The 19,532-nt window shown below is 50.6% G+C and overlaps 1 protein-coding gene across 1 annotated transcript in view; it reads left to right on the forward strand.

Annotated features, from left to right (window-relative positions):
• Positions 1-19,532, forward strand: part of AJUBA (ajuba LIM protein) — a 154,261-nt gene that overhangs the window by 32,332 nt on the left and 102,397 nt on the right. The window contains exon 2 of the mRNA XM_069633840.1: positions 17,027-17,128. Within this exon, the coding sequence (XP_069489941.1) occupies positions 17,027-17,128 (102 nt within the window). The remainder of the gene's footprint in view (positions 1-17,026; positions 17,129-19,532) is intronic.

The following is a 19,532-nucleotide window of genomic DNA, read 5'->3' on the forward strand; positions in this document are numbered from 1 at the left end:
CCCATACATGGACAAGTGTACCCCATCCTCTCTAAAGATAAGAAACCCCTCATATGTTATTTCTTTATGGTCCATGACCCTCACCGCCACTGACGGACAAAATTTCTCCATTTCCCTGTTTATCCCCTTCCTGGCCCGCTCTTTTGCTCCCTCATTTCCTGCTCCCCTCCACACTCTTCTCGGCAACAACTTAGTCCACACCACCACCACTTGAGGCCACATATCCCTAATCCACCCTAAATCCCTCTTCATTTTCCTCAGCAGAGCCACCCCCGTGTCCCCAACCAGGTCATTCTCCCCAGCATGCAGCATCACCACCCGAGGAACTCCATAGCGTTCCCTCATCCCTGCCAATATGGGCAGCAGCTGATCCCAGCGCAGGACCCCAAACCGTGCCACCTCACCACCACTTCCTTATAACTGCACCCCAATTGCCTTCCAAACACCCTTTTCTCCGCCTCTTTGCCAGCCCACTTCACAATTGAATGTCCAACAATCCACACTTGCGCCAACTCCCCCTTTCTTTGCGCAGCATCTGAAACAGAAATTACAACAAATTACTTACAAATCAACTTATTACAAAACAACACAACTTGCCCACCAAGTCCTCCCCCATCTTCTTCAACAATCCCCGTTCCCAAAATCCCTAACGTACCCTTTGTATTTTCCCGACCTCCAACGCCCCAAGCTTTTCACCTTTTCTTCCGAAAAACCCAGTCTGCTCCCCTCAGATGCTGCGCCCATCCTAAAAGAATGAGTCCCAAACTCCTCCCCCTTTTCTCCTATCCTGCCCAACGCCTTACGCAATACCCCCAGCACCTGCGCCGCTGTGACCGGCGATCCATCCGAATCCTGAAAAACCAAACCTGAGTTAACCCCACAGCGCTCCTTCCACATCTTGCCCGCCTGAACTGGGCATAGAGCCTTGCTCCCACGACCCAGCAGGACCCAAGAGCCCCTCCCCTTCTCATCCGTCTTGGACCTTTTAATCTTGATGTCTAAACCTTCCTCTGTAATTTGCACATCTTCCCACCGTAGCCCCCCTACCCCCCTTGTCCCCCAACCAACTCAGAAACCCTGAAGGCCCCAAAAAATAACCATGTAAAACAAGCCGCAAACAGTTCCCCTTCCCATACCGACCAGCAAACTTCCCCCAAAACCTCAATCAACCTCTGCAGCAATTCAGCCGATATCGGCCTCCTCTTATCCTTGTCCCTCTTACTCTCCCTTGCCCATCCTTCCAACATCCTACTCGCCATCTCCCCCCCACTTGGTTGAAAACCCCAGAACCATTTTCCGTAAAAGGAAATCCCTGCTAGCTTTCCTGTTATCGTTGCCCTTGACCAACCCCTGACCATGCACCTCAGCAGGAAATTCATAACATCGTCTCTCCTCCGCTCTTCCGCGTCCCATCTACCCCCCCAACTACAAGCTCCTCCTCTAACAAAATCCTCCCAGGCCCTCCTGTATGACTTCTTAGATGCCGCGGCCAATGAACCCTCCACCAGTGCCAGCGCTCTCAGCTTCCTATCTTCCACAGCTCCTCCGGAATCTGCTGCCCCTCCTGATCTGCCTCTGGAGCCAATCCACAGAATCTCTGCCATTGAAAACGAGATAATGCATCAGCGATGCCATTATCGTTCCCTGGCACAGGTGTTGCCTTAAACACCACATTCCATTCCATGCAGCGCAGGACAAATTCTCTCATCAGCCTTGCCACCCTCTGATCCCTCGCTGACTGCCTGTTCACCACATGGACCACGCATTCGTTGTCTACATTGAAATTCACCTTCTTATTACGCAACTCCTTCCCCCACAACTCCAATGCTACTAGTAATGGAAAAAATTCAAGGAATGCTATGCTCCTCCCTTCCTTCAACCATCCCTCTGGCCACTTTTCGGCACACCATTTCCCCCCCCCAGCACACTACAAAACCACCGGCCCCCGATGCATCTGAGAAAATCTGCACTTCCCATGTCACTGGATCTCCCTGCAACCACATTGACGTTCCATTGAAACTCTCCAAAAAGCGCAACCAAATCCTGCAATCCTCCCTCACTGCCCCCGATACTCTTATCCGGTGATGTGGGCACTTCGCTCCCGTCATGGCCCTCGCCATGTTCCTGCAAAACGTCCTCCCCGGGGCCACCACCTTACAAGCAAAATTCAGATGCCCAACCAATCTCTGCATCTCCACCAGCATCATTTTCTTGGCCCCCCAACGCTTTTTCCAGCAGAACCACCAATTTGCTCACCTTGTCTTGCGGCAAGCGTGAGGTCATGGCCACTGAATCCAACTCAATACCCAAAAATGTTAACACCACTGCCGGCCCTTCCGTTTTGTCTTCGGCTAATGGTACCCCAAGCTCCTCCATCAAGTCTTGAAACCACTTTAGCATTCCTTTGCAATCCTCCTCCCTTTTTGCCCCGCTAATGAACAGAAAGTCGTCCAAATAGTGCAACACACTCTCCCACCCTGAGCGGAATGAGAAGACCCACTGTACAAAAGAGCTAAATCGTTCAAACAACACACAGGAAATTGCGCACCCCATAGGCAATGCTTTGTCTATGTAAATACGGTCCTCAAACTGCAAGCCTAACAACCAAAAATCTTCTGGGTGCACTGGCAATAATCTAAACGCCGCCTTGATATCGCACTTGGCCATGAAGGCCCCTCGCCCTTCCTTCCTTATTAGCTCAACCACCTGATCTACACTCGCATACACAACCCCACATTCTTCCGGGGCAATGAAATCATTAACTGACATACCCTCCGGCCATGACAAGTGATGAATCAGTCTGAACTCCCCCGGGGCTTTCTTGGGCACCACCCCCAATGGAGATATCACTAAGTCACCCGGTACGTCATCAAATGGCCCACCATCCTTCCAGCCGCTATTTCCTTGCTCAATTTTTGCCTTACCACCTCCGCATTCTCTCTCGCCGACTTCAAATTTTCCGCCCACCGCCGTACCCTTGGGCCCTGGTAACCTAATCTGAACCCCTGCCCGAAACCCTCACTCAAAATCTTAGCCCCTTCCCTATCCGGATAAAATTGCAACCATTTTTCCAACACCCCCACTTTAATTGGAGTAGAAGCTCTTCCCTCCAACCCCTTTTCCTGCACCTCTCCCCCTCCCCCTGTCTCCTTGTTGGAAACACTGCGTGAGAGGGTGTTTTCCCCCACACTTACTGCACTCGTGCTTGAACCTGCACATGGTTCTTGCGCAGCTATCCTTATTATACCCCCAGCACGCTGCTGAGGACTGGCCCCTGCCTCCTCCCCCCGCCCCTTCATGGGCGGGGCGACCAAGAAAGGGCCGGAAAGGCACTGGCATCCCACTCGCCTTATGTAATGTCGGGGCAGGCCTCGTTGGAGCCATCCATTGCAGCCAAAGATCCATATCTATCTCCCCCCCATACCGCCTGACTGTCCTCTGCCATTCTCGCTCTAAATTCCTCGTCATACCTTACCCAGGCAAAGCCCCAAAAACTCGTAAAAGCCTTCCTTATTACGTCCATGTATTTAAGCAGGGCCACGCAACGCTCCGGGAATTTTTCGCAATACACGCTGGCATAAATGATAAACGCCGACGTCCAATTCTCAATGGTCACCGGGACCCTCGGGCGTGAAGCCAGTTCCCTCTCTTCCTCCTTAGACCCCTCTTTCGCTCTCACCTCCCTATGAAGCAATTTGAAGACATCTACAAATTCACCTGCCTGTATCTTTTCCCTGGTCGCCGCCATCAAATGTGCCCCCAATGGTTTTGTTATCCCCATGTATGGCAATTTCTTCTCTTTTCTTTTTATTTCCACCTCTTTATCTTTTCCCACCTGCACCTCGAGCCCCAATGGCTCCACCACTTTGTCCGTTTGGACCTCCACTGAGCAAATGTTCTTCTCAACCCCTTCGGCTCCAATGGCCTGCACCCCAACCTCCTTCATCACACCTTGAAAACCACCCCGTTCATCCCCCAACCACCTACTTGTAACCCCTCTCTGCCATGCAGATGACCAATCACTTTCCCGCTCACCTCTTTCCACACCTGCCACCTGCGGCCTGGCATCCACACCGGCGCTCCTCCTCTCCATTCTTAGAGGGCTCCTGCTGCGGGGACAAAACATGTCAGCACAATCACCCAGCCAATTAGTTCCCTTGACCCCTTTCACCCCGACCACCCTGTACTTCCCTTTCCCTATTCCACCTTGAATTTCTTCTCTCCTCCCCCCTTTCCTTTTCCGCCCTGTAATCTTCAAATTCCCATTGCCCCCCGTATTCCTCCCAACCAACTTCATCACCCCTTAAATACCATTGAGGATGCGAGCTCCTGCCCGAGATGATTTGCTGTTCTTCTTGCGAGCCCGGGGCATCCGTCCCGCCACTCCCCTGACGTCTTCTCGGCGGGGTTGTGGGAACCCCTGCCTGGTCCTCTTCTCTTGGGCGAGGCGTTCCGACCTCCACCCTGAAATCCTCGTTGCTAGGGGCCGTGCTGCGCCCTCCAGGCTCACCTTGCGTTGACCGAGGAGGGGCCGTACCGAAACCCTCGCCCTCCATCTGTACAGCGGGGTCTGCGCAGCGCCCTCCGCCCCCACTCCTCCTACCCGGGGGGGCCGTTCCGCGCCCCACCCTACCCTCCTCACTTAATGGGGGCCTCTCCCTCCTTCTCCCACCTGCGCTCTTCTGCAGGTATTTACCCCCTCTTCCCCGACACACCCGCCTGCGCCCTACCCCTGCCCCCACTGGTGTTCCCTCGGTCCCTAACTTCTCGAGCGTTCCCCTCTTCCCTAGAGCTATCATACTCTTCCTCCCTCCCTGGCTGCCCCCCCGACCTCCTCAAACCCCCATCCGCCCTCTTGTCTATCTCCCTCCTCATCTTCCTGCCCCTGGATTCCCAAATCTCCCCTCTCCCTGCCGTAGGGGTGCAAGCCACCACCGCCGCCAAGGCACCGTCTGCCGCCGCTCTACGCTGCGGCCGGCCCCCACCACACTCCTCCTCACCCGTAACTTCCCCTACCGCCCCTTCCAATTGGGCTTTAGTTGCCCTGCTAATGATTTCCAGAGCCTTCTTCAAGGCCCCAGCATCCACCAGTCCCTTCTTGCTTGCCCCCCGGCCTGACATTGTGCACACTAATCCGCGTGTGCCCAAAAATATGCCCCCTAAAAATTGCACTACGTACTCTATGCCCCCGAGCCGGGACCTACCCGTGGACTAGCACCCTTGGCAGTGAGGACCCTGACACTAAAGAAACAGCCCCCCAAAACCAAAAACACACCTTGTGTGATAACCCGTAAAATAACCTCCCTAAAATTGAAAATTAATAAAAAAGGAAAATTGTTACCTAAAATATCTTTCCCTAATTAGCTTTTATTACTAGTATTGTCCCTATATGCTTTCCTTAAGCTAGTTTGCAAAATCTATAAAAATATATATATATTTTTTTTAAACCCTAAAAAACTAAACTTTTATCCTTCAACCCCCTCCCTCCCTACCCCCTGGTCAAAAACCCGAAAAGGGGGCCCACCAAAAACACTATAAGAACAAGCACTAATTAGTGCTTGCTAAATGGCAGTGCACACTGCCACCTGGCGGTGCCAAAACAGCACCGCACTTCACACACACACGAGGGACACGGCCCCTTTAATTGCGCTGCCCTGCCCCCTTTCTTCACGAGCGCTGCTACGCGCCAACCGTAACTAGCCCAAACGCTCGATAAAAGAAGGAAAAAATCCCCCTGAGGAGCCGCGGAAAAGCCGCTGCAGCTCTGCTCCCACCCAGGCCCTACAAACCCACACGCACAGCGGGCCCGCGCACAGATGCCGTATTCCCCCCGAATCCCCACCGAAAACCACGGAGCCCACACGCCCCCCGCTCGCGGGCTACCCCCAGAGCGAAAACGGAAGCCCGGAGACACGTCTTATCTACGGCACCCCTCCTACACAAAACTAATAAACAACGTAACTGTAATTTGTTATTATTTATTTATTTATTTTTTTCTACAAAACCTAACCGCCCTCCTCCTATACGATTCCCCTACCTCACCTGCACTAACTCGCCACCTAGGCCCCAGGCAATACAGGGAAGGCTCGGGAGCGGGCAACAGGACTTGACAATCGCCAAGTCCCAACCGTCGCCCGCCTCCCGAACCTTCCCTGAGCCCTTAAATACCCCCGGTGGGGCGCTCTGCACCCCCACGGCCACTCGCTGGCCGTGTGCAGCGCCAAAAAACTCCCCGGGGGGAAACGCTTCGCGTTCCCCCCGGAGCCCCTCTATTCGTTTGTTTTTCTTGGTCTTTTTGGGTCTTTCCCAATACACGCTGTGCAGCCCTGCATCACACTGCCATGTGGTGGTGCACCATGCTCCAGCCCAGCCCCCGAGAAAGACATGCTGTCTCCTGCTGCAACTGCAGCCCACACAGCTCCATGACCACCCTGGGGCCCCTTTCAAACACTGCCCTTCCCACAGCACATATGCAGCAGGGCTGCACATCCCTACCGGGCCCCCAAACGAAACCCACAACAACCAAATGCGGCCGGGATAAAACACGAAACAAGTGAGAGGGCAGCAATATTTAACAAAAAACTGCCATATGCAAATACACATATATGAACTATAATTTAGAAACCTCTGCGTTACATTTTTTTTTTATAGCACTCACCCTCCAACTAAGCTCACCCCCACGTGGCACCCTCACTGCCCTAACACTGACAGGCCCCACACAGGCAGGAAGGAAGCAACGTGAGCAGTGACTGACGAACGTTATGCCGCCAACCGTTGCTTGCTCCCAAACATTCCCAGACCCCATTTATATACAGGAAAGGGGCACGCTCTGCGCAGGCCAGCTTGTGCAGCGCCCAAAATAGCCCCGGGGGAAACGCTTAGGGGTAACCCACGGGTTCTCCCTTATGCTGGAGAGCTGCAGAAAATGTTTAAGGAGCACTGTGAGCTGTTGATTATTGTGTATATTCTCTGACTGTGAAGAGCTGGGCACTGTTTACAACGGTGAAGGAGTGTTGGCTGTGGTGGAGCTATGGGTAATGGCTCAGGAGCGCTGTAGAGGATAGTGTAGGGATGCAGGCTGTGCTGCACCAGTAGAACGTGGTGCTGGAGAGCTTGCTTTGCAGACCTGCAGGGAATGGGCATGCTCACAGCTTTAGGAGTGCACTGGCCTTCAGATGTAGGGAAATGAGTAGGATCACTCGCTTTGGAGAGCTGTCAGGAATGGTGTAAGAGTGCTGGCTTTGGTGTGCTGTGGGGAGTAATGGCGGAGGAGTGCTGAGTTTCAAGTCTGTAAGGATTGCACAGGTTGCAGCAGTAGGGGATATGTAGGGGCACTATCTTGGGAGAACTGTAAGGAATGTGCAGGATTGCAACAGTAGGGAAAGGTGTAGGAGCACTGGCTTTATAGAGCTGTTGAGAATGGTGTAGGTATAACATTGGAATGGTGTAGGAATGCTTGCTGTGGAGTGCTGCAAGGAACGCACTGCAAGGTTACAGTAGTAGGGGGTGCGTAGGAGCATTCAGTAGGGAAAGATGTAGGAGCTCTGTCTTTGGAGAGCTGTGGGGAAGGCTCAGTTTTGCAGCTTTCAGCAGTAGGGGATGTGGAGTGTTGCCTTTGGAGAGCTGCCAGAAAAGGTGTCGGAGCGCTGCCATTGGAGTGTCGCCAGGAAAGGTGTAGGAGCACTGCCTTTGGAGAGCTGCACAGAAAGGTGTAGGAGCTCTGTCTTTGGAGAGCTGCACAGAAAGGTGTAGGAGCTCTGTCTTTGGAGAGCTGTTGGGAATGCTCAGGTTTGCAGCAGTAGGGGATGTGAAGCAGTGCTGCCGTTGAAGAGCTGCCAGAAAAGGTGTAGGACCTCTGCCATTGGAGAGCTGCCGAGAAAGGTGTATGAGCTCTGTCTTTGGAGAGCTGTTGGGAATGTTCAGGTTTGCAGCAGTAGGGGATGTGAAGCAGTGCTGCCGTTGGAGAGCTGCCAGAAAAGGTGTAGGAGCTCTGCCATTGGAGAGCTGCCGAGAAAGGTGTATGAGCACTGCATTTGGCGAGCTGTTGGGGAAAGGTGTAAGAGCACTGCTTTTGGAGAGCTGTTTGGAAAGGTCTAGGAAAACTGCCTTTAGAGAGCAGCTGGGTATGCTCAGGTTTGTAGCAGTAGGGGATGTGAAGGAGTACTGCCTTTGGAGAGCTGCCAGGAAAGTTGTTGGAGTGCTGGCTTTAGAGAGCTGTGGGGCATTGTGAAGGAGCGTTAGCTTTGGAGAGCCGCAGTGAATGTGGCAGCTTGTAGTGGTGAAGAAAGGAACACAAGCTTTGGAAAGCTGCACGGATTGTGCAGGCTTGAAGCTATAGGGCAAGTTGTAGGAGCACTGGCTTTGGAGTGCTCTAGGCAATTATGTAGTAGTTGTTGCTTGGAAGTGCTGCAATGATAGCGGCAGCTTGCAGCAATAGGGGAAGCTGTAAGAGCACTGGATTTGGCGTGCTGCAGGGAATGTTGTAGTAGTTATGGCTTGAGAGTGTTCCAGTAATTGTGGTGGCTTGCAGCAGTAGGGGAAGTTGTAGGAGCACTGAATTTGAACTGCTGCAGGGAATGTTGCAGTAGTTAAGGCTTGGGAGTGATGACGTGGTTGCAGCAGTAGGGGATGGTGTAGAAGCACTGGCTTTGGAGTGGTGCAAGGAATCTTGTAGTTGTGCTGTTAGGAATGTACAGGCTTGCAGCACCAGAGGATGAGGAGGAGGGCTGAATTTGGAGAGCTGTAGGGAATGCGCAGAATTGCAACAGCAGGGGATGTTGTAGGAGTGCTTGCTTTGGAGAGCTCTAAGGAATGGTGTAGTAATGCTGGCTTTGGTGTGTTGTAGGAATGAACAGACATGCTACAGGCAGGGGTGTGTAGGAGTGATGCCTTTGGGGAGCTGTGGCAATGGTTTTGGAACGGTTGTTTTGGAGAGCTGCAGGGAATGGCGTAGGAGTGCTTTAGGGATTATGCTGGCTTGCAGCTGTAGGGGACGGTGTAGCAGCACTGGATTCTGATATGCTGCAGTGAATGCATGCGCTTGCAGCAGTAAGAAAAGGTTTAGCAGTGATGCTTTGGAGAGCTGCAAGGAATGGTGCAGGGATACTGGCTTTGGACTGCTGTAGGGAATGCATAGGATAACAGATGTAGAGAAAAGGTGTAGGAGTGCTTGCTCGGTTCGGTGAGCTGTTCGTAATAGTCTACGACTTCTGCCTTTGGAGAGCTGATGCTGGCTTTGGGGAGTTATATGGAATGGTGTAGGAACGTTGGCTTTGGGGAGATATATGGAATGGTGTAGGAATAGTTGGCTTTGGGGAGATATATGGAATTGTGTTGCAGTGTCTATATTGTATTGTATTGTATTTGTCCCTCTCTTCCCCCCAGGTCAAGCCTACCCCAACACTGCCACCTACCTTCTCAGACATCTGGCCCATGAAGCATGTGTCAGTTGAGGCTTTTGCCACCACTTTCTCATCCCCCCCCCGCCCCTCCACCTCTGACTGTCTCACATCCTGACACAGCCCTGTCTCTGCTCTACTCTGCAATTTCTGATTCTCTTGATGCTCTTGCCCCTGTCATGAGGATCCGTTTGAAGTCCAAGGCCAAGTACAATTCCTGGTATGACTCTGATGACTCTGACCTAGCTACACTTAAACTTAAGTGCAGGGCAGCTGAGAGGAAATGGAGGGCTTCTTGTTCATCCTCTGACAAACTGGCCTGTAGCCTGCTACAAAGGCAATATCGACTCTCTGTCTTCACCAAGAAGTGAGTCCACATTCGAGCTTGTGTCTCTGCGGCATCTAACAACTCGGCCGAACACTTTAAAGGAATAGTGTTAAAATGATGGCCAATAGTCTAAAACATAGTTTAGACATATTTTGAATGAAAGTTCCTATGTAAACACTTTGAGCAAACAAGGCTCAAAGTGTTTACGTGGGAGCATCCATTTTGTGATTTCAGGCAGCCTCCTCAGCTCTGCCCTGGCGGCACTAAACAAGCAACAAAAGCCCCCTACTGGGAGCTTTTGCTTACTGCAGCCAGAGCAGAGCTGAGGAGGCTGCCTTCATTTTCATTTTACGTTTTCGATGCTCACCAAGCCCAGGGAAGCACAGAAAACATAAAATGAAGGCAAAAAGCCGTGGCGCGTCAATAAAAAATACAACGTTGTTGTATTTGTGATTGCTGTGGTTGGAAAACCACAGAAATCATAAGTACAACAACGTTGCTATTCTGACTGCGGCAGCTTTCGCGTGCAGTCTCCTGGGCTCCCCCAACCCCAAGGGAGTCCAGGAAACTCCAAGCGAAAGCTGCCGCATTCAGAATAACAACGTTGTTGGATTTGTAAATACTGCAGCATTTACAAATACAACAACGTTGTATTTCTCACTGCGGCAGCTTTCGCCTGGAGTCTTCTAGACTCCCTCAGGGTTGGGGGAGCCCAGGAGACTCCACGCGAAAGCTGCTGCAGTGAGAAGCACTGCAGCATTTCAAAACACCCGCAGTGTGTTTCTGCCTGCAGCGGCTTTCACTTTGGGGCTCGCGGGGTCCCCCGGCAGAGCCCCGGAGACCCAAAGTGAAATCCAAGGCAGGCAGAAACACATTGGCATGGAAACACAACCGCGTTGTGTTTCTGCCTGCCGAAGCTATCACTTTGGGTCTCTGGGGACCCAAATTGATAGCCACAGTAGGTAGAAACACAACGCAGTTGTGTTTCAAAAACGCTGCGTTTTTTCTTTCCAAGTTTCTTGGGCTTCTCCGACTCAGAGGAGCGCGAGAAACTTAGAAAGAAACCTGCAGCGTTTTAAAATACAACAACGTTGTATTTATGTTTGCGGTAGCTTCATCTTGGAGCCCAGGGGGTTCCAAGCTGAAGCTACCGCAAACATAAATACAACGCTTTAAAAGCTGTGGTTTTATTTCTAAGTTTTCCGGGTTCCTCCAGCCTGGAAAACCTAGGAAAAAAACTGCAGCTAGTGCTTATTTAAAAAAAAGAAATGAGCACTTACCAAGATGCATCTTTCCTGCCTGCAGTCTCTGGTCTCCGTCCTCCGGCACCAATGAAGCAAAAGCCACCCAGTGGTAGCTTTTGTTTACTACAGCTAGCTGGCTTTTGCTTCCTTAGTGCCGCAAGGGCAAGCACATGCGCCGTCCATTTCACAAAATGGATGCCTCCTAGTGCTTCCCATTTTAAAGTTTGAGCTTCATTTGCTCAATACTTTATTTACATAGGGACTATTAGAAAAAATATTTTTTATATTTTTTTTTATTATTGGCCATCTTTTTTCCCAATAATATTTCGGAGTGCAGTATTCCTTTAAAATCTGCAAGGAGCTGGCCAACCCTGCTGCACTCTCTACCCCTCCTGTTGCCTCTCAGGCTCTTTGCAGTGCCACATTGACACCCTCGCTCCGGCCCTTGCTGATTTTTGCAACCACTCCTTTGCCTCAGGATCCTTCCCCTCCCCTCTGAAGCACTCCCTGGTGCATCCTTTCCTCAAGAAACCCACAGCTAATCCTTCTTGTCCAGCTAACTATCGGCCAATTTCCATTACTCCCTTTCTGGGCAAACTCCTGGAAAAGGTGGCCATCTCTCAGCTTAACCTTCATTCCAATTCTGTTGGCTGTCTCCATGACCACCAGTCTGGCTTTAGAGCTGCCAGAGCATGAAAACTGCTCTCCTGAACATCCGCAAAGATCTGCTCTCCAACCTTGACTCTAACATTCCCTCTGTCCTCATCGTCCTCGATTTCTCTTCTGCCTTCGACACAGTCAACCATACCATCCTGCTCAACCGTCTCCGTGAAAACCTGGGTATCACTGATCAGGCTCTGGCCTGGCTGACCTCTTTTCTCTCTGATCGACCCTCCCAGGTCCAACTTGGGTCCTTCCTATCATCTATCTTCCAGGTCCAACTTGGGTCCTTCCTATCATCTATCTTCCTCTATACCTGTGGTGTTCCCCAGGGGTCTAACCTCTTGCCCTGGCTTTTCAAGCAATACCTGGCAACTCTCGCCCACTGCATTGCCATTTTCTGCTCAAATTTCCAGTGCTACGCTGACGACACTCAACTCCTTTTCAGGCTGCCCTCTGCCACCTCCTCTCCCTCTCTCATCTCTGATTGCCTAACTGCCATTTAAGATTGGTGTGCCGCCAATGATCTTTGTCTGAATGCCAGTAAGGCGGAGATCCTCCTCATCGGCACACCTTCACCATCCTTTCCCCTCACTCTCTGACCGGCTTCCCTTGGCCCTCCTCCTACCCCCACCTGCGATGCTAAGAACCTCAGGGTCATCTTTGACTGCACCCTTTCCTTCTCCACCCACAACTCTGAGGTCTCTAAAAAGTCAAACTTCCTACTGCACCTCCTCAGAGGTACTCTACCTTTCCTCTCCTTCCCCCAGAACCTCATGGTATCCCAAGCTCTGGTTCTGTCTAGGTTGGACTATTGTAACAGCCTCTTTCTAAATCTACCTGCCTCCACTCTCCGGCCTCTGCAACTAATCCAGAATAGGACTGCGAGACTTGTCCTTGGCCTCAAGCCCTGGGATCGTATCTCTCCAGCTCTGAAATCTCTCCATTGGCTCCCAGTGGATGCAAGGATTACATTCAAAACCCTCTGTATTGTCCACAAGGCTTTCTGGTGACTGGGTCCAAATTACCTTCAGCTACCCCTCCGCAAATACCTCCCCTCTCGAGCTCTTCGCTCCGCTACCTCTAACTCCCTCAGGGTCAGTCGTTTTTCAAAGAAACAAGCTGGGGGTAGATCTCTGTCTTCGACTGGGGCCTCCCTCTGGAACAGCCTCCCTGCCACTCTAAAACTTGAGGAGAACCATCTCCGGAAGCACCTCAAGACCTTCCTCTTTTCTTCTGTCTTTGCTCCCCTGCTGGCCACCCTCTGTCCTCCGGGCCCAGGTACCTGCTCACCCTGCCACCCTCCTGCACTGCCTCCGGGCCACCCCTTGCACTGGGGTATGTATCTGTACCCAAACAGCCCCCCACCCTTTTCTTCCTGCACTTATCAGATCTACCCTGTCTGTTGCCTTAAACCTAGTACTTGCAAATTGCTGTCTGCACTACCACTGTTTGTTGCCTATATTATTTGTTTCTCCTTTGGTTCGCACGTTCCACTTCTCCCCCCTTCCATGCACTCTTCCTCTCCCCCTCTCCCATGCACTTGAGCGTTCTCAATGTCACTGGGCCTAGTAAGATTGCTGTTTTGGTCTCCCCTGTTTCCCTCCCTTGCCTTGTTGCGCTCTGAAACACTTGTGTACGACCGCGATAGAAATAAAATATCAATATCAATATAGCGCCCTTTCCCCATTAGTATGGCCTCAATGCGCTTTGTGGTTGGAACGCCCTTGGTGACCACAGTCCATGTGTGGGAGTTTCTAAGAGTTAATTTAAAGATGCATGTGTGCATTTTTGCCAGGTTAGGAGTTAGGTGGGCTTGCTAGACTCCAGTAAGCAGCCCAGAGGTCAGGCAAGTGGGCGGGTGCTGTTGGTAGTTTATTATAGAGTGCTAGTGTCGGAGATTCAATGTGTGCCTAGCTAGACCGACATTTTCCATAGGCTGTCGCTGTATACTAATGGCAGAGGTGTTAAGGTACGTCAGGGGTTTCAGTGTGGACGGCTATGTGCACTGCTAGACCACCAGAATAGCATAGTCATAGCTGCATTCTGGAGTGCATGGATGGGTTGATGTGCCTGCGGCCTCTGCCCACTGATGTGCTGCAAGGTATACATACCGTAAACTTGGATAGAGTTCATCTTCTATGTCGTTTTCTGGGTCCAACGTGATTGGCTGGTCTCGCCAGTTGTGGTCTCCCTATATTGAAAGTTTGAGCAGTGGTAGAGGGGCCCAGAAGGACGAGGGGTGATGTATGAAAGTCTGCGAGTGAGGGGGTGGCTGTGGAGGGTGAAGCATTTCTCACGGTGTGCCGCTGTGAACGCTGCCGGTATCTGTGGGAGTATGGGTGGATAGGTGTCTTGATGGGTTTGGGATAGTCTTTCTGTGCACTTATCTACAGTATAGAGTGCAAGAGGGTTTCAAGAGGAGGAGGGGAAGAGCCAGGTTTTGAGGGCCTTTCTGAATGGCAAGTGATTGTCAATGTTGCGGATGTGCAGGGGCAAGAGAGTTCCAGATGATCGGCACTTGGACGGAGAAGGAGGATCCACCAAGCCTGGAGTAGTTGTAATGTAGGACAACTAGGAGAGATGCTGTGCCAGATCTGAGTGTCCTTGAGGGGTGGTAGGGAGTAACTTTGTCTTGGAGGAATTCCGGGCCGGTGTTCTGAATGGCCCGGTGAGTGATGCACATGGCTTTGCGTTGATCAATAGGGAGCCAGTGGAGGACTTTTGTGTAGGGCCGATGTGTTCTCTGCGAGGTAGGCTAATGAGCAGGCGAGCAGCAGCATTTTGGATTATTTGCAATTTCCTGAGCTGAAACGCTGGTGCGCCTAGGTAAAGGCAATTTGAGTAGTCTAAGCGGGAGAGGATGATGGAGATGATGCAGAGAAATATATAAAATGGTGTAGGAGCGGCGGCTTTGGGGAGCTCTTTGGAATGGGGTAGGGACGTTGGCTTTGGGGAGATATATGGAATGGAGTAGGAACGTTGGCTTTGGGGATATATATGGAATGGAGTCGGAGGGCTGGCTTTGGAATGCTTTAGGTAATACATAGGGTTGCAGCTGCAGGTTGCGGACTTTTGGGGCGTTGCATGGAATATGCAGGTTTGCTACTGTAGGAGAAGGTGTAAGAGCGAACAACATTCTATCAGTCCTCGTATGCTCCACTCGTGATGTCACACACAGTCTGACAGTCCATCAGACCACCACACACTTCCCCTTTTACAATCAATAGCCACTTCAATCACCTACATATAGGGAAGACATTTTCTACTAGAGACCGATCACAACTCACTTGACAATACATTATCAGAAGGCAGACTAGCCAAGGTTTCTTTTTGTCTGGCAATAACTGCGACTAAGCAATATAACGTCACTGTTCAACACATTTTTGGGTGAAGGAACCAGAGAACAGATTGCCTATCATTCTTGTCACTGCCACAAAAACCACCTGTTCTCAACATCCCAATGGACGATGTTTCTTTGATTGCCATGTTAAAGGTCCTTTTCGGTGGCGTGACTGTGGAGTGCTCTATGGAGAATGGGACAGTGCAATGTCACTTAGGTAGGCTTTTGTCCTATGTCTCCATGCGTTTGCTGTTGCTGCTACCAGGTTAATGACATTCTAAATATAAATACTCCACTCTCTTAAGGTCACACATTTGACAAACTCTTGCCTTGCAGCACCTTCTTGGAGTACCGGGCTGGAGGTCACAGCAGATTCCGCGTTCTGCCTCAAAGTGGGAGGGCCTAAGCCCTCGCCAGCCAGGGGCTGGTACCACCCATGCTCCTCCCCATAGAAGCCCCAGGGGGGGCCATAGAAGTGTTTAGCCATTAACATTTGAGACACCTTCTAGACATTGTGGACCATGACATGCACTATGCATGAACCTTAGTAAACTGCTTGCTGTAGTGGTTGGACGTTGGTCTCAGTGCCCACCCTATAAATGAATTGGTCAATGACTTCTTAGCGCATGCCTCTTTGCGTGAAGAGTTTCCCCACATCGTTATGAGCGACAATGGTGTCCAGTTTGTGATGCAGGAGAAGCAAACATTTCGCTAATCCTGCAGGATTGAGCACTGCCGGAGTGCCAAATATCACTGCGGTCCAACCGATTTGAGCTCACAGGCGCAGTTAGTCATGCCTTTGAGCTGATGCATGGATGAAATGCAGGAGCAAAATGTGCCTGGGATGGCTACCTGCCATTCTCTAGGAGGGTCAAGATCTGGAGGCGGCCAGAGGTAGAGTTGCTGTATGCAATACACGTTTCCCTACACTACAACCCCACTTTAAAATAGGAGACTGGTTTAAGATTAGACTACCAGATTTCATTGTCAAGGGCATGTTAAAGTTTAGCCGCCCTACAGAGGTCTTCCACGTTGGCAAAATCTGTGAAGGTACAGGATGGACGCTGGTGGAATATCAAACATGTGAGTAGAACAAGGCGTCACTGGTCATGTAGGTGCTGCAGGGCGGAAGCCAGCAGACCTGGAAGACTCCCCTCCTGGTTCTCTTGCAAAACTGGCTTCCTGCAAACACCCACCCACATTGTACCCCACCAAACAGCCAGGGCCAGCCGACCGGAAGAACAGGAAGGTGAGTCTGTTCCTACAGTGGGGGACATGCCAGTCACGCAACCCCAACATCAGTACCAAATGTGACAGAAATAGAGGTTTCCGGAGAAGTCGTTTTAAGGACTACGTCTCGGAACATTAGTGTATCCTTTTATATTCTCACTATTGTTGTTAAGTTGGTTTTAACTTCCAAGACATCCTTTACAGTTTACCTTCATTGTTACTAAGGGAGGGGGATAGTGTGGTGGCCATCATGATGGTGCATGTGCTACTGTAGCTGGTTGTGTTCATGTAGCTGGTTGTGTGCTGTCATGTGCATATCGCAATGTATGAATGAAACAAATTCTCGGTGCATGCGTGTTCAGTGTTGTAATATAATAGATCAGTTCGGAGACTGAGGAAAGCGAGCAGATGTCTGATGTGCCACCAGCCCTTCTTTAAAGTGACTCACATACATTCTTCTTTCCAGTCTCATATCTCATCATTATATAGCCAGTTCCCCAACTGTCACTGCCAGAATGCTTAATCATACTGCTTTCTGATAGTCTGCATGTTCTACTGGATGTCTCTCTCTCTCTCTCTCTCTCTCTCTCTCTCTCTCGCTCTCTCTCTCGCTCTCTCGCTCTCTCATCCCTCTCTCCCTCATTTATCTCTCTCTCTCACACACTCACACACTCCCCCCCACCCCCTCACTACAGAGCCATACAGAGTGGTGTAGATTGCTGGTTTCGGGCTTGCAGATGTAGGAGCGGGGGCTGGCTGTGGGACTTGAGAGATGGCTTTGTCTGTGCTGCATCTTACTCCGATTTCTCCTTCCTTCTTGCAGGCACTTGTATAAAATGCAATACGGGCATCTACGGGGTGAATAACGCCTGCCAAGCCCTGGATAGTCTCTACCACACTCAGTGCTTTGTGTGCGCTACCTGCGGTGAGTGATGAGGCCCTGAGGGCGAGTGGTGGGATGGGAGTACGAAGAGGGCTATGAAAAAAGATTGGCAAACAAAGGGTGTAGTATAGTTGGTGGAGAGAGAGCGAGAGACAGGATGAGCAAAGAGGGCAGAGTATAAGTCACGTAGCCTCATATCCACTCTCCACCTAATCTGAGACAGGGTGATCTGCACCCCCTGCCCCTCCCCCGTTTACTCCCCTGGTTACTTGTAGATCCCTTGCTGCCACATTGTCTACCCCTCAATCCCCCGTTGTTGGCTGCCCGTTCCCTTGTATCCCTGCTTCCCTCACTGTGTCCTCCCCCTATGACTTGTAAAGCACTTAGTTGCTTCCTGAAACTAGGTTTGTGCTCAATAAATACCCTAATAATAATATATTGTGCACGACTTTTAGCCAGGCCTGGCTATTTGCTCAACAGTACTTCACATTTCTGGGACTTTTTGTTCGCCCAATAGGAAGTATAGTAGGAATATGGAGCGGAAGAACACATACGACTGTAGATGGGTAGCTATCAATAACTGGACTATACTCCGCCATGCAAAGTTTGAGTTGTCTTTCATACCACTGGGAACCCACAGGAGAAATGAACCCAGTTGTTGATAGGTGCCCATTTATATAGTGTATGATGTGTATGGGCCCCTCAGCATCCCTTTTCTTTCCCCTGGCCTGTCCTCATGGATCAGCAGTGCAGGGGATAGATAAGGGTGGTCTGAGGAATGCATAGACAACATGGATAAAAAATGTTTTTACCTGGGATCCTGCCAAGACTCTATTCTCACAATCTTTCCATCTACGCACTGGAGACCCTGGGAGGAACAGAAAACAATGCATTGCCCTGGTGTAAGGTCAAGGCCACGGAATTTGGCTTGCATGTTCTACTGATGTGATGTCACAGCTGGGGGAGATCGTTCTGCATTGATGGCTTCCAATGTGAGTCATACACAACCAATGCATTCCTCTTCAGCGCGGCTATTCAGTTTGCCTTCAATTGTCTCCTCCCTGCATTTATTGCCTTTCGCAGTCCCTCACCTCTCACCTACTTTTCCCCCAACCCCTCCTCACCCCCACCACCGTCAAGCGGCTTGGTATAGTTTGGAGTAGCTAGGAGTGATGAAGAAAACCAGCAAAGTGTGTGTGTTTGTGTGTAGAGGGGTGGGGCAGTGAGGGCAGGAATCATGCTTTGGCACAGCCTTCATTATATGGGCAAACTTAATGTATTAATGAGACCTCTGACCACCGGGCAGTCAGATTATAAAAAATAGTGCTTTGTTAAGAGCAGGTGCCTTGTGGACCCTGTACCCCTGAGGTATGTATCTCTCCCCTGGTCAGCCTGTGGTTATCTCACTATGCCCTTGTGTGCCCCTCCGTGCCCACAGTGACCTTCATAGCCCAGTGTGACCCTTTGAACAGTGAAGAGTCGACCTCAGATTACCTCAAAATGACCTTTTAAATTCAGTCAATTAGTCATCCATCTTAGCCTCTTGATGGAACTTGTTCCCTTCCTAGTACCTAGATGCCCCATGCACCCTCCCCAGCACACATGTGCCCCTGCCTACATCATTGGCCCCTTTCTGAACGGGATGCCTCTCTCAGATTGTGGGTGTCCTTACAACTTATGGGGCCCCCTTTCAGCCTCACAGTGGTCCATCTCTGCCCTTAAGCGCCCCTCTCTATGGGTGACTCTGATTGCCCCCTCGGAAGACATCTTAGTTCAAGCATGCTGCTTTCAGTTGATGGTGCCCCACTCTGACCACGGGCACACTCATCTCAGAGCAGATACCCTGCCATCCATGTGCCAGTATAGTCAGGGGTCCATCATTTAGAGCATAATTAAAAACCACATGCTCGAAAAGTAGAGCAAACACTGGGCAAGAAGCAACACTGTTTATTACAGCTGGGTGAGCACAAATCAAGCAGAACAGTGGATAGGCTCTGATCGAAAGGCTGACATCTGAATGGAATACGAACAGTAGTTTTATACCAAGAAATACTATGGTTGGAAATCAATCGAAACACTTGCAGGTAGGAGAATTCACTTTTTCCATGTTTCCGAGGGATTTCATTGGTTCGTGGATATCACCTCCTCGAAGTTTACATTGATTAGTGAAGCATAATTGAAGCAAACAGTTTAATAGTTTCCCATTATAATGCCTCCCCACGTGGTACCACATTTATTTACAAACCATCCCAGAACAACTTGTTATTACTAAAGTAACATTGTGCTGACCGCCAGAACTTTAATACACTGCCATTGTTCAGCGCCATTGAGAACGGAACATGAGACACCCTGCAGCTGGTGGGAAAGGGGACATTCACATGATACCTGTTGGTTGATGACCTTCACGAACTCTGTGGTAGATACTTTGGAGGCTGTCCACCTCCCC

Source organism: Ambystoma mexicanum, chromosome 13 (genome assembly GCF_040938575.1).
Source record: "Ambystoma mexicanum isolate Mex_15411 chromosome 13, UKY_AmexF1_1, whole genome shotgun sequence".
NCBI classification, from domain to species: Eukaryota; Metazoa; Chordata; class Amphibia; order Caudata; family Ambystomatidae; genus Ambystoma; species Ambystoma mexicanum.